At 44.6% G+C, this 21,755-nt stretch overlaps 1 protein-coding gene across 9 annotated transcripts in view; it reads right to left on the bottom strand.

Annotated features, from left to right (window-relative positions):
- LMNTD1 (lamin tail domain containing 1) overlaps nt 1-21,755 on the bottom strand; it is a 221,634-nt gene that overhangs the window by 92,591 nt on the left and 107,288 nt on the right. For all 9 annotated transcript variants that reach the window (XR_014172309.1, XR_014172310.1, XM_081927748.1 and 6 more), the window contains exons 6-7: nt 5,029-5,215; nt 3,977-4,096 (exon numbers count right to left, since the gene is read on the bottom strand). Coding sequence is in view for 7 of the 9 variants with exons in the window: in XM_081927748.1 (XP_081783874.1) it covers nt 3,977-4,096; nt 5,029-5,215 (307 nt within the window). In the remaining 2 variants the exon portion in view is untranslated. The remainder of the gene's footprint in view (nt 1-3,976; nt 4,097-5,028; nt 5,216-21,755) is intronic.

Here is a 21,755-nt window from a genome sequence, read left to right as displayed (position 1 = left end):
ATCAGATAAGTTCAAGGTGTATGTTTTTGTTTTTCCCCCAAGCTGCAAGCTGTTAATTCTAATTATTTATGTGCTTAGTAAAATGATTGGAACAATATTTAATTCTTAAGGGTTTCTATGCAAAATGGAGTGTCAGAGGTGGAAGAAGCATACTATATAAACATATTAGACACCAGATGAAACGTTTCTCTTTAACCAGGCCTTTGGCTGATTAATATTCTATCCCCTTTTAAATGTTTTTGTGGTTATTGGTTTTTTCTGTTTCTATTATGTATTTTGTGTTCTCATTTTGTATTTTTAGGTTGTGAACTGCATGTGATCTTCAGATGAATTGAAATTTAATAAGTAGTAATAATTACTATTCCAGGTCAAGCTAATTGTCCTGAGTGCCCAGCAGCTCTCCAGAATCTCCAGCAAAGTTTCTCCCCAACATATGTTACCTGATCCTTTAAAATGGAGATGCAAGAGGATGACCCTGGCTCCATCTGAGTGCAAAATACATATTCTGCCCCTGAGCCAGGCTTCTGACCAGCTTGTGCCTGCACACCAGCTGATCACTAACCCCTGAACCTAGGGAGGAATAGAACTGACAACTTCGGTTTCTCATTTTTCCAGCCTTAAATTCAGTTCTCTACAACCGCGTCAAATACATGTTGGAAATGCAGAGAAAAAGAAGGGACTTTTTATGTGGTGGGAATGTAGAGAAGTTTTAAAAAATTGGGAAATGATATATAATGAATTAAAAACATGTTTAAAATGGCATTTGTAAAAAAAACCAAAACCAGAAGCATTTTTGTTAGGGATTGTAGGGCAAGACCTGCCAAGAAAAACAAAGAACTTATTTATGTATGCTACAACAGCAGCAAGAGTCTTGATAGCACAAGGATGGAAGAATGAGGAAACCCCGACAAAGGAACAGTGGCAAGATAAATTGATGAGCTACGCAGAGTTGGCTAAATTGACATATAAACTGCAGGACAAGGACAACTGTGACTTTAAGGAAGAATGGGAACTTTTTACAAATTATCTAAAAAGACAACGAGATGAACTGGACTCCTTGGCAGGTTCTGAATAAACATACACAAATTTATTGGTTGATAACATGTTGGATAGACTTCCTGTTTCCGACGGTGGGAAATGGCGGACTCCCACACGACTGGACCCCAGCCGTTCTGATAATTCAGGGCTGATATGGGGGTAATTAGCCCTGGCAGCCTCCCCAGGGTAGGGAGGACTGTCTCGGTCACCTGCAGTTTGCCCCAGATTGCTGGTGTGGCAGACGGCAGGGCACTGGGTCACAGAGCAAGGAATGACTGGCACTCCTGCGATGCCACTCCCATAGCCGGACGCATCTGTTTGGGAAAATATAAAGTTTCGAAAAACAAACAGACACGCTCTGAACTGATGAAGCTGGGGGGCGGGCTGCAGTATGTACAGTCTCTGGTGTAAAAGATCGAACTTCAAAGAGATCCTCATCATGATGTGTGGACTCTGGAGGGGCTTGGTATGTTCTTTCTTTCTTCTAACATTAACAATTGGTTTTTCATGCCAAGCCTCATTAAGAACTTAAATTGCTTTTAAAAAGGTGAATACAGATGGACTTCTATATATAATTGGAACTTATCCGCAGCCGCCTTTTCTTTTAAGATTCGAAATACCTGTTATAGACGAAAACAAAGAGTAAAACGGTGCTCACCCACTAAGCAGTTACGGAATATTTGAAATATCTCCCTGATTAAGAGAAATAGGAGCTAACTGATGGCCGGCCACAAAGACTGGAGACAATATTATATATGCAACTGTTTGCAAAAAGACTTTTTTCACTGTGTGAGAGAGAAAAGGCTAAATGGATGTCTGGCAGCCCCCCTCTAGGGCCCGGAGGGGGGACTGGGTGGATTCCAAAGGCTGATCAATCGTCAAACAGGCAGCTTAAGAATAAATCAACAAGGAGTTTTTGAAGGAGGTTTCTCTCTGTTTCTTCTATAACAGCTGGACGGGAAAGATTAACGATTTGGGAGCTGCCAAAATAACAATCCATAAAGAGTTGGTCAGAAGACTGGAATGGATACAATTAGATGAAGTGGCACAATTGAAAAACAAAAATAGTTGAAATACATGGGCAAATCTGCACTCTATGAAAAAAGAAATCATTTGTCTTCTGATATGATTGAGGATCACAGAGCCAGAGACAAACGTGGAGGATAAAATCGGGATATTGAATTATGAAAACACTGATGATGAGAGGCAGGACTATGATTTGGAAAATGCTTCGGAATTCAGATTGTGGGAAGTCAACAAAAAATTAAGACTATAATTTGGAAGACAATTGGACTTTTTAATTTTAGTTTTTAATTTTTATTGGATTTGATTTGATATGTTAATTGGATGTTCTTATTGGAAAATTAATAAATGCTCTAACAAAAAAAGATAACATGTTAGATAGATAATGTAAGGATATGTACAATTTTATAACAGGCAGAGAATAATATGTGCTGAGAAATCAGAGAGAGGAGCTGAGGGAAGTCTCTGGTGGGGGGGAGGGATGGAAGGAAGGGTGGGGAAAAAGGGGGAATAATGTATGCAATTATATGGTTTGATAATTTGCTATGTTGAAATTGCTAATAAAAATATTTTTAAAAATAATAATTCAGTTCTCTACATTCCTCTAAAATACTTGCGAATTTTCATTGCAAAAACAATGGTTTTTGCAATGAAAAATCATAAGTATTTTAGCACATGGTTCTCCTAATACACACATTTCTATATGCCATTATACCTAATATACAAATTTTGGCAAGTGTATTTTTGTATGTTTCTTCCATTAATAAATGCATTTTTGTACATTTTTTTAAAAATAAAAAAACCTACATCGCAAAATTGAAGAAGTGCACATTTTGAAGGATAGCTCCATTTCAGTGAATGTATAGTTTTTGAGAAAGAAACCAAATTTCTCTCTTCTCCTCTTCTCCCACCCAGAATTCTTTCCTTCTTTACCAGCTATTTGAAACTAAAGATCTGGTACTCATTCTTCCAGGTGAAATGAGAAATGCCCCCATATGAGATGTATCCTTGGGACAGAGGTGGATTGAGGGCAGCATGGTTCAACTGCAGTGGTATGGAGCTCAGAGGGTGCCGCAAGGGGCTTCGCAACAATGACTTTGAACGAAAGGCGAGAGGAGGGGGGTGCCAAATTTTGGCACCGCCACTGCTTGGGAGCAGTAGCTGTGTGTGAAGATCTGTCTAGTCTTAATATAGAATATAATAATAGGAGTAAGTACCGTATAGTGGCACTGGGCTTTTTAAAGAAACAAACAAACTGGAACTCACTGGAGTTCAGTTCCAGCACCTTAGAATCAGGCCAGTGCCATTCTAAGAAAACAGGGAAGGTGTTCATGGTGAGTTCTGGCACCTCTATTTTCTAGGGAAATAGCTCTGATGTGGCAAAATCATTTGACATTCTCCATGTGGCTGACCTGATGCTTGTGCAGGGATAGGAAAAGTGATACCTGCTGACATTTTCTCTTCAACATAGCTATTAAGGTCCCTTCAAAAGCCCTGCCCTGCTTTCCTTCTTATCACCTTTCTCTCAGAAGTGTCACATAGCCACTTTCTCTGTTCCTCCCCTTTCTTCTAATATACTGATCGGAATTAAAAAGTGACAGCTATCTGGGGGCTACGGTGTGCTTAAAGGTACAATGCAAAATTGGCCTTTGTCAAGGCCTTTGACCAATAAGCCTTATCTCTAATTAAGATCTGGAATAATATGGTGGTCAAGTTTTAAGAAAGCCAAACCCAAGGAAATCCCAGTTTACTATAAAAGAATTGGAAGGTAGCTATCAGAAGCAAGGGTGCCAACTTGAATAAAATATTTTGGGGCCTAGGTAAGCCCTGCCCCATATAACTGATCACAAGACAACTTTTTGGGGGGCGTATGATTTCCTCAAATATAGGCATTAGCTCCTATGATCAGAAGTACCTGCCCAGAAGGATTGCAAAGGATAGTGGTGCATTCTGGGCCTGGTTTAAACTTGTCCAGGTCCTTCCAGAGATAATCTGTTGGAGGTTTTGAAGGTCTTTTAGAATCTGCAGCCCAGACCTGCAACAATGAAACAGGAAGAATAAACATGAGGAAGAACTTCCTGACAGTAAGAGCTGTTTGACAGTGGAATTTGCTGCCAAGGAGTGTGGTGGAGTCTCCTTCTTTGGAGGTCTTTAAGCAGAGGCTTGACAACCATATGTCAGGAGTGCTCTGATGGTGTTTCCTGCTTGGCAGGGGGTTGGACTCGATGGCCCTTGTGGTCTCTTCCAACTCTATGATTCTATGATTCACTTTCATTTCCACCTGCCTCTCCCTGTTGTGACAGTTGGGTCTATGGATGTGTCCAGAGTATCCTCTAATCCTGTTTTGTTAGATGAATGAATTTTGAGTAATGTAGACAGGTTTGCAAGCAATTTACCCTAATGTAATGCATTTCTATACATTATTTTCACCAATATATTCATTTCATGCACATTTCCCCCTAATATATGTATTTTTGTAAACACTGGTTGGCTGGAGAACTGCATCGCATAATTTGGATAAGTGAGAATTTTGAAAGATAGCTGTGTTTCAGTTCTTATTTTGTTTTGGAAACTGCAAATTTGATAAATCTGGTTTTAAATAAGAACAGAATCAAATTTCTCCCTCATCCCTATCTCTGAAACCGAGGGCTTGAGCAAATGGTTGCCATTCAATTCCAGGTACTCTTGGAAGAGGCTGCTTATCTCAGTTCAGGCCTGGGTTTAAACTGGGTTTAAGCAGAGGCTTGACAACCATATGTCAGGAGTGCTCTGATGGTGTTTCCTGCTTGGCAGGGGGTTGGACTCGATGGCCCTTGTGGTCTCTTCCAACTCTATGATTCTATGATTCTATGAAGCAAGCAGTCAGACGCTGCATACTTTTGCCTTGAATTTTTCCACAACATAACAGCAAATGCAACCCTCTGATTACTAAACCTCTCCTGCAATGCACCTTGTTATTTTGCTCACCATTACTGAAGAATTAGCCTTCATTCTGATCTTTGGGGGGAATTTGAAGATCGCTATTGGATAGCCGCCAAAGTTCTGCTGGAGTGTATAATCTCCAATGCCCTCTTCTTTATCAGGAGAACTGTTCAGTATCTTCACGTAATAGCCATGCGAATGAACTTCAACAATTTTAAGGTTCCCAACCGCACTAAAAATAAGAAGATAACTGAGTTCAGTGTTTTTCAGGCTCCTGGGAACAACTGTCTCTATACTTATACTGGGGTTACTAGTACAGAAAAGGTGGGATTACCATATATGCCTCGTCCCTCCCCATGGAATCTCCCCCAATGGGTAGCACCATCAGACAGCACTTGATGGGGCTCAGACTGAGTAGGGGTCCACCGGGAGCTGGCATTGCTGCCTCATTTAGAGTCACTCTTCCTACCCAGCCAAGTGTAGTGCACAGTCACTGTATACCCCCCAGAAGTCCGCTTACCCCAAGAAGGGCTGGGCGTTAGGGGGCTGGCCTGGGCTGTTTTAAATCTCCTGGGAGCGGACCTGAGGGAAGCCTGATTGTTCCCTCAAGCCCCGGACAGCCCTCCTTCAATGCCAGCCTGCCATTGGCCAATTCGGCAGGCTGACGCAGAGCAGGATTTCAAGCTGGGAGCGCAAGGTGAAGCTTGCGCTCTGGAAGGGATCAGACGCTGACACCCAGCCCTGCATCGTCGGCGGGAGGCAAGGCGCTGGCTCTTCTTCATTGGATCCACCCACTCCCATAATTTTTGCCTTTACTCATTGAATTGACTTTGCTTTGGCTGTGGGGGTTGCCGTATTTGTGGGGCCAGTTGGAATTTGACTACCAGGCGAATTGGCTATGACCTGGATGTTTTGCCTACCTGTAGCAATCATCCCAACTTTGGAGGTTTAGGCATTTGGTAACCTTAGCCTTGGTTGGAGGGAGGGGTTGTACCCTCAGCTTCCAATCCAGAAATAGGGTATCCCGTTAAAGGGATCCATGATGGAGTTGCTTCTGTCCATTCGCCCAGATGGGCGCTTTGGGCCTCAGCGCTCCTAGAGACGGGGATCCCTGTGGGGATCCCCCTAGTTGATGTAAGTGGCAGGAATCCCCACTGCCAGGTTGACCATGATGTTCTTTCCGATAGGCAGCCTGGAAATAAATGCTTACCCAATGCCTTTGCCAAACCAGCTGTAGTCAATAAAGTTGTGGCCTGATATGATTCCATTCAACTGTGTGGTCTCCTTGATGGGAGATTGATGGGGATTGCACAGCCTGGACCTGCAAGTGGCTGGAGACAGCCATAGCCTCCAACATTTCTTCGATGAAAATAGGGGTGTCCCATTATATCATGATAATTTTACTATTTATACCTCACACATCTTACTGGGTTGCCCCTGACACTCTGTGCAGCTTCCAACATATATAAAAAAGACAATAAAACATTTTAAAAATTCCCTATATAGGATTGCCTTCTTGGCTTGGGGACTGGATAACTCCATACCCTCCAACATTTCTCTGATGAAAATAGGGACATCCTAAGGAAAAGTGGACATTCTGGGATCAAATCAGACAGCTTCTCTAAACCAGGGACGTCCCTGTAAAATAGGGACACAGGGTCTGGATACAGGTTGTAGGTAGCAAGAAGTAGTTTCTGGTCTGGAAACTTGCCAACTAAGAGTATATCACTGGGGCTGATTTCTCAGGTCACATATTCTGTCCTATTCCATCCCATGTGGCACAAATCTTATTTCTCCCCCCGCTTCTCCCTCTCTCTATTTCCCCCATCTGTTTTCTTTACCCCAATCTGGAGCTGACCCTGCATGTCCCTATTTTCATCAGATAAATATTAGAGGGTGCTACATTCAGCCTGAAGTGGCAAAGACCAGGAAAAGCTCTGCTGGTTCTGCTTCTTGTGAAAATAAGCAGAACCAGCCCAAGCCCAAGCCTGAGCCTGTGAGATCTTGAAGTACCCTCTCCCTTTCCCTGCTTTGGTAGTTTCCTTCTTACTGGAGTCAAGAGAATGTTACTTAAAATAACAAAAACAACCCACCAAGAGGCAATGTCTTGAAATGATTAAGATTTAATGTACTCTGCTTTTTCCAGAAATGGTATTCCCCCCAGAAATGACAGAGCAAAAATGAGACAAAGGTTCTGGGTTTAAAAAACAACAACGTTTTTTAGGGAGTCGAGGGACTACTGGACAAAACAGACACAATCACCTGTAGGTACTGGACAACTCCATTGACAGAGCTGTTCACCCCCAGCCCCCACTAGGTGTTAATAATTATTTCAGGACGTGTTAGAGAACCACAGAAAGCCAAAAAAATGCAGCAACTCCATATATCTGATGCGGAGTAAGAATTGTTTGTTTTATACATACTGTGGTATGTTCAAGCCTTGTTCTCTTTTGCTGATAGTTCTGGTTTGTGGGTGTTTAATCCGACAATTATTAATTTCCCAAAAGCACATTTACAGCAACTCAGGTCAAACTGACATATTTTTGCAGCCTCAGATACTCATGCCAGATTAACAGTTTATGTGTGTTTCTTTTCAACATGTAACTCAGTTGATTATAGTATTGGTCAGCATGACCCACAATTCTATGAAAAGTGTCTTCTTCTTCCTCTCTGGCGATCCTTCGTAGCCGAGTAAGATTGTCTTCCATAAACACAATTTTAAAAATGAGTCCGTAAGTGACTGTGGAGGCCAATTCTGGATCCACACGTCCTTCCACAGTGGGGACATTGGTTCCCAGGCGGGAGTTGATCACGGTGTGGATTTGCCAAGCGTGCCTTCCTCTTAGCACCTTTCTCCCTTTTGTCCTGTGTTCAAGTATCTTCAAAGCCCATGATACCTTTGGTCAAGGCTGTTCTCCAACTGGAGCGCTCGCAGGCCAGTGTTTCCCAGTTGTCAGTGTTTATACTACATTTTTAAAGATTTGCCTTTAGAGAGTCTTTAAACCTCTCTTGTTGACCACCAGCATTACGCTTTCCATTTTTAAGTTCGGAATAGAGTAGTTGCTTTGGAAGACAATCATCAGGCATCTGCACAACATGACCAGTCCAACGAAGTTGATGTTGAAGAATTATTGCTTTAACACTGGTGATCTTTGCTTCTTCCAGTACATTGATATTAGTTCACCTGTCTTCCCAAGTGATGTGTACAATTTTTCGGAGACACCATTGATGGAATCTTTCAAGGAGTTGGAGATGGCGTTTATAAGTCGTCCGTGTTTCACAAGCATATAGTAAGGTTGGTAGAAAAGTGTAAAAGCAGACTGAATAAGTGGCTCTTAAATGTTGCGGTTTGAGAGCCACTGTTCCATTTCATTGATGGATCATCTTAATTTGTTTCCTTGCTTATGGCCACCAGATGGGAAGGTTTGAAATACTCTTTTTTAATATAATCATATTTTATTAATTTTCCATACAAACATATAATCATTCCACATTACAGTTTCTATTAAACTTTTCAGTTTTTGACTTCCTTCGGCTTTCCTGCCAATCATTCGTATTTAATTTCTTTAAATTCACATTTCCAAATTTTTATATTGCCTTTATGTCTTCCCCCTTCTTTTATTTTACTTTTTTACAATATTACTTAATTTTTTCACAGAGCTTCTCTAAATGCCACTAACGTTATTTCCTTATCATTTAAAAATTCCCAATAATTTGTTAATTTTCCCCAGTCCTCAATGAATTTTTGATCTCGTTGATATCTGATCTTCCCAGTCAGTTTATCAAGTTCTGCATAGTCCATCAGCTTCGTTCTCCATTCCTCCAGCGTTGGTAATTGCTCTTGTTTCCATTTCTGAGCCAATAATATTCTTGCTGCTGTTACTGCATACTGGAAGATTTTGTGGTTCTTTCTGTTTATTTCATTACCTACAGTTCCTAAGAGAAAAGCTTCTGGTTTCTTAACGAATGTATATTTCAACATTTTTTTCAATTCATTATATATCAGCTCCCAGAAGCTTTTTACTTTCTTACATTCCCACCACATATGAAAAAATGTACCATCTGTCTCTTTACATTTCCAACACTTCTTACATGTTTTATACATTTTTGCAAGTTTTACTGGTGTAATGTACCATCTATACATCATTTTCATAATATTTTCTTTTAATGCAGTACATGCAGTAAATTTGATACTTTCATTCCATAATTTTATCCAATCATTAAATTGAATATTGTGACCAATATCTTTGGCCCATTTTATCATAACTGATTTGACTTCTTCATCTTTTGTATGCCATTCCAACAATATCTTATACATTTTGGATAGGATTTTATACTCACTATTTATTATGTCTATTTGAAATTTAGAGTCCTTCTCTGCATATCCATATTTTTTAAAATCTTTTTTAAACATTTCATTTATTTGCAAATAATGCAACCAGTTGTACACAAATTCTTTCACTTCCTCATAAGGTTTCATTTTCCATTTCCCCCCTTCTTTCATAGTCAAATTTCCGTATGTAATCCAATTCTTTCTCGTATTAGTTTTTTTGACGGACATAACCTCTAACGGAGACAACCAGTGTGGAGTTTTTGGTTCTAGTAGGTTTTTATACCTCTCCCATACTTCTATTAATGATCCTCGGAAAATGTGGTTTTCAAAACTTTTATGGAATTTCTTCTTTACCGCCCATAGATACGCATGCCATCCAAATCTATTATCAAAACCTTCTAAATCTAACAATTCTGTATTTTCTAATTTTATCCATTCCTTTAACCAACAGAGACACGAGGCTTCATAGTACAGTTTCAAGTCTGGCAGGGCGAAGCCTCCTCTTTCCTTTGCATCAGTTAATAACTTAAATTGGATTCTTGGCTTCTTTCCCTGCCAGATATACCTTGAAATAACTCTTTGCCAATCTTTAAATACCCGGTCCCCTTGATTATTGGAATCGTTTGATACAGAAATAACAATTTTGGTAGCACGCTCATCTTTATCGTTGAGATCCTTCCCCAGAAAGACAGTTTCATTCGTCCCCACACCTCCAGATCCTTCTTTATCCCATTCCACACTGGTGTATAATTATTCTGATATAAATCTATATTTTGGGGGGTTATCCAAATTCCCAGATATTTCACCTTTTTCACCACCTCTATGCCAACTTGTTGCTGTATATTCTCTATCTTATCTTGATCCATATTCTTAACAATTATTTTAGTCTTCTTCTTATTCAATATAAATCCTGCTACTTGGCCGAATCTTTCTACCTCCATAAGTATATTTTTCATACTTTCCAATGGCTCTTCCACTGTTATGACCAGATCATCGGCATAGGCTTTCACCTTGTGTTCATTTCGGCCTACTGTGACCCCTTTTATTGTCTCATTTTCTCTTAGTGATTTTAAAAGAACCTCCAGTACCATGATGAATAACAGTGGTGAGAGTGGACATCCCTGTCGCTTACCTTTGGATATCCCTATTTCCTCCGTAATCATATTGTTTACAATTAATTTCGCTTTTTGCTCAGTATAGATTGCTTTTAATCCATTGAGAAATTCCTTCCCCACCTCCATATATTCTAAGCTTTTTAACATAAAGTCCTAAGAAATGTTATCAAAGGTCTTTTCTGCATCCACAAATATTAACATAGCTTGCTTCTCGTTTCTGGCAGTCAGATATTCCAAAATATTGATTATATTCCTTACGTTATCTTTAATCTGTCTGCCAGGTAAGAAGCCCGCTTGATCCTTATGGATAATATCTTGCAGTATTCTTTTCATCCTTTTTGCCAAAATGCTTGCAAAGATTTTATAGTCTGTGTTGAGTAATGATATAGGCCTATAGTTTTTCACTTGTGTTAAGTAAGAGTCTTGTTTCGGAATAAATGTAATAAATGCTTCCTTCCATGTATCCGAAATTTCTCTTTCTTTAAGGATGTTGTCCATAACTTCTTTCAACGGCAGCGACAGGATGTGTTTCATTTCTTTATAGTATCTTGCTGTAAATCCATCAGGCCCTGGAGCTTTTTCTTTTATAGTCTCTTTTATTTCAACCATTTCAATCGGGGCGTTCAGCCTATCTCTTTTTTCTGTCGGGATCTTTTGCACCATTTTTTCTTTTAAATATCTTTCTATTTTCCTCATGTTGTTCTTGTCTGTTCTTTTATATAAGTGTCTATAGAAGTCCAAGAATCCTTTTCTGATACCCTTTGGATTATCTATTTCTTCTCCCTCCACGATGATTTTGTTGATGGTATTCTGTTCTTTCCTTCTTTTGATTTGCCATGCCAGCCATTTTCCTGATTTGTTAGCCGATTCAAAGTTTCTTTGTCTCATTCTTTTTATGTTCCATTCCATCTCTCTATTGATTATCATTGCAAATTGTGTTTGCAGGGCCTTTATGTTCTGTCTTGCTTTCTCATTGTTTGGTTTTTTGACCAGTTTTTGTTCATTGTCCATTATTTGTCTCAGAATTTCCTTCTTTCCTTTTTCTTTGCTTTTGTTTTTGATTGAGTTCTGCTGGATAGAAAATCCTCGCATAACCGCCTTGCTGGCATCCCAAACGGTATTGATTTTCGTACCTGTCAGGGGCTCAGGAGCAGAGGCACAGGAGGGGGAGGAAATGGAGAGTGAGGGGGAGGAATCCGAGGGGAGCGTAGGCGATGACAGTGGTCCGAGGGATTCCCTGAGTCTCTCCAGCGAATCGGAAGATTCACAGAAGGGGGCGCACATGGCCAGGGCAAGGGGGGTGCCAAGGGGGACACCCCAGAAGGAAGGGGCCAGAAGGGACTCAGAGAGCAGCAGTTGGAAATCAGGACCAGCTTCCCCACCAGAGCGCAGTGGGGGGGAGGAGTCCCAGGTATCGGGACCAGGGTGTTCACCACCAGCGAGAGGAGATGAGTCAGGATTGACCACGCCTCCATCGGAGAGCGCGGAAACGGTCAAGAGGAAGGTTGCCCACTGGGCGCGCGCGCCAAGTTCAAATGTACAGGCGAGCGGCACAGCAGGTAGCCCGGATAGGGAACCAGGTCCTAAAGCCCGCCGAAAGGAGGGACAAGAGTCAGGGGGGTCAGCGTCAGAGGAGTCCAGGAAGGAGGAGACCCCGGGGGGCAGACGGACCCAGAGGAGGAAAGAACAACGGAAGAGGTGGAGTAAGGCCAGGGTCTTAAACTGGTGTATAGGGGGCGGAGACTCAGACGGAGCTTCGCCGGTCTAGGTTCTAGACGTAGAGCTGCACGCTGCGGCTTGTAAATGGAAACTGAACTTCAATAAAGACTTTTGTACATTACAACCAGCTAGCATTGGTCCTCTGTGAGCTGGGACCTGGAGGCAGCTCTGACAGTAAGCTCCGTCTCACAAAACCTCGCAACGTGAGTGGACGCAGCGAGGGGCGAAGATTGGTGCTTCGCGAGCTCACAAAAGCAGGACAGGATGACTACCGAAGAACGAATGGTAGCCCTGCAAAATGCAGTGACACAACTTAACGCGGAGATACTAGCATCCAGGAAGAGGGAAGAAGATACTGCTGCTACCTGCAGGGATCTGCAAACCAGGTTTGAAATGTTGACTAAGCAGGGGCTACCGGGAGCCAGACCAGAGGGGATTGGGCTGGGAAAGAGAGGAGGCAGCCTTGTGTCTCATTTCGATGGGAGTCTGCAGCAGTACCCTAACATCCGAGCAGACGTGGTATTTGCGCTACAGTTGCTGGAGAAGGACTTTAGAGATGAGCAGGAGAAGGTGGGCTTTATACTAACTCATCTCCATGGAGAAGCTAAAGCGTGGCTGTGCAATCTGTGGAGAGATGAGGATCCCGCTCTCCGAAGTGTGGATGCCTTCATTAAAGCGATGGATGCGTGTTTTTTATCAACAATAGACGTAGATATCGCCAGAAAAGAGATACATGGACTGAAACAAGGGAGAGCCACCGTAAGGCAGTATCACTCCCGCTTTTTTGCATTGGTCAACGCGCTGGGATGGGAGAAAGATTCAGCTGCGGTCAGAGACCTTTTCTGGGAGGGGTTGAACGGAGCTGTGAAAGACGAAATTGCAAGGGGGGAACGACCCCAAAGCACTCAGGAAGTTGTCCAGAGAGCGCTAACGGTTGGGGTGCGTCTGGAAGAACGTCCGTGGAGCAAAGACGAAGGGCGTTGGGGACGCACGCCGGCGAGAGCACCTCCCTTCTTTCCCAGGGACGCAACGCACGCTCAATCCACGCCTCCGCTGGGAGGGGGAGAGGAACAGATGGAGATAGGTGGTGCCAGGGCTCAGTCAGCAACCAGAGCCCTAACACCGGGAGCAGTCAAAGCGAAGCCTCCTAGAGGGAACAGGAAGTGTTACATCTGCGACAGTGCTCAGCACATGGCAAAAGAGTGTCCCCAGAGGCTCCACAAGCACACTGCAGCCTCAGCAACAGTAACAGAAGCAGTTCAGCAGAAAGAACCACAGCAGGGAAACGACGGAGTCTGGCTGGAAGCAGAGGCACTGGGGCCCAGCCAGACGAGTCAGTGAAGCAGTCCCCAGAGATTTTACAGCCCACAGACCCACTCCCGCCCAAACCAGTGGTGCAACTCACTGCATCGCTCCAGCTACCCAATGGACTCACTATGGAAGTGCCCATTACGATCGACTCTGGTAGTAATGCAGACTTTATAGGACTGGATTTCATCAAGCAACATCGCATAGCGCTCCTGCCAGCCACGATGCCCCTGAAAGTTGTCACGGTCGATGGAAGAGAATTGCTAGGGGGGCAGGTGGTCAAGCAAACGCCGCCGATGGTGATGCAAATTGGAAATCACCGGGAAGTCATCAGCTTCAATGTCACCCAACTGTCGGACACGCCTGTAGTATTGGGCATGAGTTGGCTGCACAGGCACAGCCCGGCATTGGCATGGTACCAGCGCCAACTAACTTTCGGCTCCTCCTACTGCGCAGAACACTGCATCCTGCCTAGCCCGGAGGGGGAAGAGGATGACCCGCAGCTACGATTAGGCACGCTGCAAGCGGTGCCCCACAAGTACACAGCGTTTTTGGAGGTTTTCTGCGAGAAGGAAGCGGACAAGCTGCCTCCCCACAGGTCCTATGATTGCAAGATTGACCTCCTGCCGGGGGCGACGCTGCCGACCGGGAAACTGTATTCCATGTCGGAAGATGAACTGCAAGAACTCAGGGAGTTCATAGATCATCCGGGAGTCCAAAGCAGTGGGGGGCAGTCCCGTGTTTTTCGTGAAGAAAAAAGACACGCCCCAAAAAAGGCTTGTGGTTGATTACAGAATTTTGAATTCGAAAACCAAGCCCACGGCCTTTCCCATGCCCAAAATCGACGACCTACTCGTGACGGTGAGGAAAGGACGCGTCTTCACCAAGTTGGATCTGCGAGGGGCGTACAACCTTATTCGCATACGGGAGGGTGACGAGTGGAAGACAGCCATGTTCATGCCCCTGGGCACCTATGAATACAGAGTTATGCCGTTTGGATTACAAAATGGCTCCCACTGTTTCCAAGCCTTCATGCATCACATGTTAGCGGGACTCCTCTACAAGAAGTGCGTCTGCTTCCTGGACGACATCCTGATATTCTCAGAATCGCAGGAGGCTCACGAGAGGGACGTCAAGGAAGTTCTGCAGAGACTATGGGAACACAGACTGTACGCCAAACTGGAGAAGTGCCAGTTCGACATGACGGAGGTGGATTTCCTGGGCTACAAATTGTCCGACAAGCAGCTCGCCATGGACAGCGCCAAGGTCCGCTCAGTGTTGGACTGGAAGAGCCCGCGCAATCGGAAGGAGGTCCAGAGGTTCGGCGGCTTTGCCAACTTTTATCGCAAGTTCATCAAGGGGTTCGCTATGCAGACGGCGGCCATTACCGACACTCTCAGCTCCAAGAAGAAGAAGTTCATCTGGACGGAGCAGGCGGAGCAGTCCTTCCAGAAACTCAAGCGTCTCTTCGCGTCCGAAGAGCAGCTACTGCATGTGAACCCCAGCAAACCGATGAGGGTTGAAACGGACGCCTCAGACAGGGCCGTGGGAGCGGTCCTGTTGCAGCAAGATCCGCAAGGGGACTGGAGGCCGTGCGCTTTCTACTCCAGGAAACTCAGCAAGTCGGAGCAGAACTACGCCATCTGGGACAGAGAGTTGCTGGCCATTCATGCAGCATTCAAGGCGTGGCGGCACTTCCTCATCAGAGCCAAACACACAGTGCAGGTCCGCACGGACCATAAGAACCTGGAGTACTGGCGCACGGCAAGGTTCCTGAACCAGAGGCACATACGCTGGGCGGAGTTCTTTGCGGATTTCGACTTCAGGATAGAGTACATCCCAGGAGACAACAACGTCATGGCGGATGCACTGTCCAGGAAGCTGCAGTATCTCAAGGAAGCGGCACCGGCGGCGGCCAAGCACATTTTCGCACCGAAAGCGTGGGCGTGTGCTTCGGCCACCGTGGACCTGGACGCCGTACGTCGCGCACTGCAGGCGGACTCCTTTGCACGAGCCAAGATGGAGGAGGTGCGCAGTGGCACAGCGAAGGACGACGAGTTCCAGATACGCGACAGACTGTTCATCCGCAAAGGGGCCCTCTATGTACCGGGAGATGACCTCTGCGCGAAGGTACTGCAGCAGTTGCACGACGCACCCACCGCCGGGCACTTTGGCAAAGAGAAGACTGTAGAATTAGTAGCCAGAGACTTTTGGTGGCCCAAGATGCGGGGGGAAGTCGCGGATTACGTCACGAGGTGCGACACATGCCAAGACATAGCTGAGTGGGGATTTGAACCTAATAATGTAAACCTTACTTAGAAGGCCAACATTCTAGGCATAGCTCTTTGTTGCACAGCCTGCAACAACGAGCAAGAATAAAACTGCCATGTAAAGGAAACAAACAGCTGTATTACAATCTTGTCTTTTATGGTTAACAGAACTAAGGATGGTTCATGTCCCTTTGAAACAAGACATAAGTAAATTCTTCCACGTAAAACAGAAATGAAATCTACAAAATGCACAGCAGTGCTCAAAGTTGGTGACAACTTCTTCTAGCCTGCAGATAAGCCGCCAGGAAGTTCACTTTTCAGAAATAGATGTGTAACTATATTTTTTAGTAAAAATTTGCTGTGCTGGTCCTGTTATCAGAAAAAGCTACAATATTGTCAGGGGACTAGCAGTGATTGTCCCCCCCATCTTTTCTCTTCTTTTTTTTTAAAGCCCCGCCTCCAGTGGGGACCAGGAGATGCTAGGGAGAGCCCCAACACCGAGCCTGAGCAAAGTGGAGGGGAGGCAAGTCCCCCTTTGCCAGTGCTCCTTCTGCGCAGTAGGTTTGGGCGCAGAGAGGGGAGGAGATGGATGGGGGTCACACGACTGTTATGCTGGGAGAGGTACAAGGACCGGCCACGCCCAGATTCTGCTAGTGACTGAGCCAGACATTAACTTGTGATGCTCTTCACTGTAAATAGTTTTGCACTAATAATAAAGCCTGGAAAAGACAGGTTGGGGTCTTGCCTGTTTGCTTTCGAGCAACCACACCGGCAGCTGACAGTAATGCATGCCTTTTATTTGAAGTATGATCAATTGAAAATGAGAAGGGCAAAGATGTTCTACTCCAGGAAGGGGAATTTGCAACTTAAATCCACTAGGCATTATTAGCACAGGAAATAGGCCAAGACACCTCAACCACAGACATTGCAAAGAGCCGATGCAATGAATTTGCTTCATTTAACTGACTGGTCAGAGGACTGTAAAGGAATCAGCCCTCTGGGATAGTGCAATTAGATTCCCCCCCCTCCATGCCACTGACAACTGTGTGACCAACAAACATTATTTCCAGTTGCAGATTGAAGAGTGGGACCATAATTCAGAAGCCTTCAGTTCTCCCCTAAAATGAGAGTCACAGGATGTCCACCTGGGGGTGGGGATATTAGTGACTCTTCAGATATGCCGATTCAGCAGATCCCACACACATACTGAATTTGGAAGGTGCACATTAGTCTTACCAAGAAGAAGGGGGTGTGTGTGTGTGTGTGAGAGAGAGAGAGAGAGAGAGAGAGAGAGAGAGAGAGAGAGAGAGAGAGAGACAGACTCAGCCCTGAGAATGAGATGGCAGGTTGGGGGAATAGCCCCTGCAAATCTTCTGTTAAATCTGCTTCACACCTGCCAAAGACTAGGATGAAAGCAATAACCCAAAAGAACATTCTGTGCAAAAGAAGACAGGGAAGACAGAGAATATAGCTTTATGAATACACATAGTAAACCTGGCCTGCAGATTTGATTTGCCCTCAAGGGCTCTCCAACCTTTTGTTGCAACATTCCAGCAGCAGCTACACACGAGTTCTTATCTTGCTTAGGTGGGAACTTTTCTATGGGCATGATTTAAAGGGAAGGGGGGGGGAGAATCAATCCAGAATGTTGCCACAAAAGTTGCCAAAAAATTTTTAATGTCAACAACTAGCCCATACAAGACAGAAGAGCCAGTAAAAGCTGGTTGGGGATGGGCAGAATTTAGAGTAATGAACAATCTTAGTCCCCGACTGAAAAGAAACACAAATAAATTTGCTCAATTCCTTCCTCTATTATCCTTGCCTCTTCCTTCTCTTTGGTGTCACTGCCAATATGAAATATACATTGCAAGCTCTGGGGTGTGGGGGATCACTCTGGGGGGAAAATCACCTACAGTATTTATTTATTTTACAGAGTTTGCAAGAGACTAAGCAATTTATCATTTCATCATGCGAAAGCTGGACTGGATGAATCTCAAGCCAGAATTAAGATTGCTGGAAGAAATACAGTGGTGCCCCGCAAGACGAATGCCTCGCAAGACGGAAAACCCGCTAGACGAAAGGGTTTTCCGTTTTGCAGGCACTTCGCAAAACGAATTTCCCTATGGGCTTGCTTCGCAAGACAAAAATGTCTTGCGAGTTCCTGCGGGTTTTTTCCCCTCCCCCCCTTTTCCTAAGCCGCTAAGCCGCTTATCAGCTGATCCACTGATAAGCTGCTTAACAGCTGATCGCTAAAAGCCGCTAAACCGCTAATAGCGCTAATCCGCTAAGCTGTCAATGGGCTTGCTTCGCAAGACGAAAAAACCGCTATACGAAGAGCCTCACGGAACGGATTAATTTCGTCTTGCGAGGCACCACTGTATCAACAACCTCAGATATGCAGATGACAAAACTTTGATGGCAGAAAGTGAGGAGGAATGAAAGAACCTTTTAATGAGGGTGAAAGAGGAGAGCGCAAAATATGGTCTGAAGCTCAACATAAAAAAAAGAACATCATGGCCACTGGGCCCATCATCTCCTAGCAAATAGAAGGGGAAGAAATGGAGGCAGTGAGAGATCTTACTTTCTTGGGCTCCATGATCACTGCAGATGGTGACAGCAGTCACGAAATTAAAAGATTCCTGCTTCTGGGGAGAAAAGCAATGACAAACCTAGACAGCATCTTAAAAAGTAGAGCCATCACCTTGCCGACAAAGGTCCGTATAGTAAAAGCTATGGTTTCCCCAGTAGTTATGTATGGAAGTGAGAGCTGGACCATAAAGAAGGCTGATCGCCAAAGAATTTATGCTTTTGAATTATGGTGCTTGAGAGTCCCATGGACTGCAAGAAGATCAAATGTATCCATTCTGAAGGAAATCAGCCCTGAGTGCTCACTGGAAGGACAGATAGTGAAGCTGAGGCTCCAGTACTTTGGCCACCTCATGAGCAGAGAAGACTCCCTGGAAAAGACCCTGATGTTGGCACATCAGGGAGATGGAGGGCACAAGGAGAAGGGGACAACAGAGGACGAGATGGTTGGACAGCGTTCTGGAAGCTACAAACTTGAGTTTGACCAAGCTGCGGGAGGCAGTGGAAGACAGAAGAGCCTGGCGTGCTCTGGTTCACGGGGTCACAAAGAGTCGGACACGACTAAATGACTAAACAACAACAAAAGCAATATACATAAAAATGTTAATAAGATCAGATGTTAAAAACAAGGCTGTTGCGAAAAAGGAGCAATGCAGCAGCGAGCTGCAGCTGGCTGGAAAACCAAACAGGATGTTGATGTTTGGGACTGTACCGTCGGAACGAAGGGACAGTCTATTCACTGTACTGAGCACCGGATGTTAGCTCAGTGTGTCATCTGACCTGTACTGGAAGTACAGGGGTGGAGTTTCTCTCTCTGCTGTTGGTGTATGGAGAGTGCAGACGTGTTTCTCTGTACTGCTGCAAAGACAGAAATAAAGGCATGTAAATACATTTCTGTCTGTCTCTTTCCCCTCCCTGGGGGAAAGCAGGGAGGAGGGAAGAGTGGTGTGTTCTTCTCACGTTGAGGAGGATCGCCGATAGAGACCTCGCTTGTATCCTGCCGGGAGTTGCAGACAGGGAGGTCAACAAGGAAATCAGGCCGGTGCCTGGAGAGTGGCACATTCCTCTGACAAAGGCTCTAGAGATTACCGACATCTGGTAGCAGCGCTGATGGTTTTGATTCATGGGAATTCTGCATGAGAGGTTGATGGATCGTTTTTCATCCTCTGCACCAAAGGAAAGAAGATAACATCTGCGTGCAGCTGGACGCTGAACAGACAGCTGGGCATCGAGACGAGGTGAATGCCAAGCATCGTAGCCCAAAGGTATGGTGGATTTATAGCTGTGAAGTGAACGTGTTAAGAATAAATCTTCGGTTCACAAAAGGGTGTCTCCGTTTGAGAGAAACCAGCACTGTGGAATACAGCCGCATACCTTGCATACCAAGATAAGAATGTTATGCACAGTTGCTAAGCAACGAAAAGTCAGAAGAGTGGAAACTTACTGACTGAGGGCTGGAACACGGAGTGTGTTTTGTCTACTTTGCAAGGACTTTGAAACAGCTTGCAGTTTGCCTGCCAGAGAAGGCAGTAAACAACCAAGAAAGGCTCTTGGAATTTTACAGGCTCGAGAGTGAGAGCTGAGGCTTGGATTCAAAATGGATGCCAAGAAGGGGGGAGGCTTACCTTACCCACCTCCCCTGACTAATGACAATTATTCATCTTGGTCAATAAAGATGAAGGCCCTGCTGCAGAATCAGAGGATCTTTGGGCTGATTGAGAACCCCATCCCTGCAGCACCACGCGAGGTTGGGAGTCACAGAATGTGAAGGCCAGGACGGCTATAATTCTGTGTGTCTCAGATTGCCAATTGGTGCATATTCAGGATTTGCAATATGCGCAAGAGATTTGGGAGACGCTGCGTAGAACACATCAGAGAGATGCTGGTTCCTCAGCGTTGCTGTATTTTGAGAAGCTGACCAATCTGAGGCTTGCGCCTGATGGAGATGTTCAAGCGCACCTGACGGAAATGAAATTTCTGCGCCAACAGATGGTGGAACGCAATTTTCATCTACAGGAGGAAGTGTTTTGCTTCATGATGATAAACAGCCTGAATCGGACTTATAAAACGGTTGCCAGTCAGCTTGGTTCCCTACCGGCCCAGCATCTTACCTCGGAGAGGGTGTGTGCCGTTGTGCTGAATGAACACGACCGACTTGCTGCACTGGAAGTAAAGGACAGGGGGAGGGAGGAATGGAGTTCTAACTCCCCCACTGATGATGCTACTGGGGAGAATGCTGTAGCTTTGAACGTAGTCCGCTGTTACAATTGTGGACAGAAGGGGCATCTTCAGCGGAGCCATGTAAGAAGCCATGTCAGCCAAAAGGAGCCAAGGGGAGCTCTGCAAAGTCTGAGGCGTCAGGCAAAGGTTGTACCAAGTCACAGGTGAAACCTGCAAAGGCTTTGATGTCGAAAGGAACCACGCCAGATGTTGAGAACTCGTTTGTAATTGACACTGGAGCGACAAAACACATGTGTTCTCACAGAGAACTGTTTTCGTCGTTTAAGCAGCAAAGCTTCGCTGTGAAGCAGGCCAACGGCCAGGAGCTGGAAGCGACTGGGTTTGGGACTGTGTATCTTGAGAGTCTGAACTTGACTATAGACAATGTGTACTTGGTTCCTGAGTTGAAGTTCAATCTGCTGAGTGTTTCGCAGATTGCAAAGAAAGTTGTCCTATGATGCTGAAAGCTGCAAGATCTTCAAAGATGGAGAGTTGTATCTTTCTGCCAGAGAGAAAGATGAACTGTATTTGTTGACTTTTGATCAAAGTGATTACATGAAATATAATTCATCTGATTTTAACATGATTTTTCTTGCAGGTGTGAAGCCAAAGGTCCAGGAGACGACAAAAGTCGACAAGGCATTTCAGTGGGTGTATGCTGATGTGATTGGTCCTCTAGCACCATCTAGAGGCAATGCAAGATTTTACCTTGTGTGTGTGGATTGTTTCTCTCATTATGTCTGGGTTTTTATGTTAGAGAAACCACAAGAAGCCTTAGAAAGGTTTAAAGAGTTTTGTGACAAGGTTAAAAATGTGCATGATGCTAATATCGATTGTCTTTTCACAGATGAGAAGCCAATTTTTCTTTTACAGGATTTTCAGGAGTTCCTGCAGAAGAAAGGGATAAAGCACAAGGTTGCTGTTTCAGCGGAAGCGTGGAGCAGGGGTGTCTGTGTACGGGTGAACAAAGAATTGCAAAAGGGGATGCAAGCACAATTGCTTAGTTCACATCTGCCACATGAGTTCTGGGCGGAGTCGTTAATGTCGTATTGTTACACGTGGTTGAGAAAGGTTTCAAAAGAGTTGGGAAGTTCTCATTTTGAGAAACTGTTCCATAGAAAACCTTCTGTTGCCCATTTCAAGGTTTTTGGGTCTCATGTGAGAACAGAAGCTCCAGGTGGAGTAAAGAATGCCAGAGGCATTTTTGTGGGATATGAAAAG

This window comes from Podarcis melisellensis (assembly GCF_964234715.1).
Source record: "Podarcis melisellensis genome assembly, chromosome: 10".
Classification (NCBI taxonomy): Eukaryota; Metazoa; Chordata; class Lepidosauria; order Squamata; family Lacertidae; genus Podarcis; species Podarcis melisellensis.
Note: the sequence above shows the minus strand (reverse complement) of the source record. Positions and strands in the feature narration are given on the sequence as shown.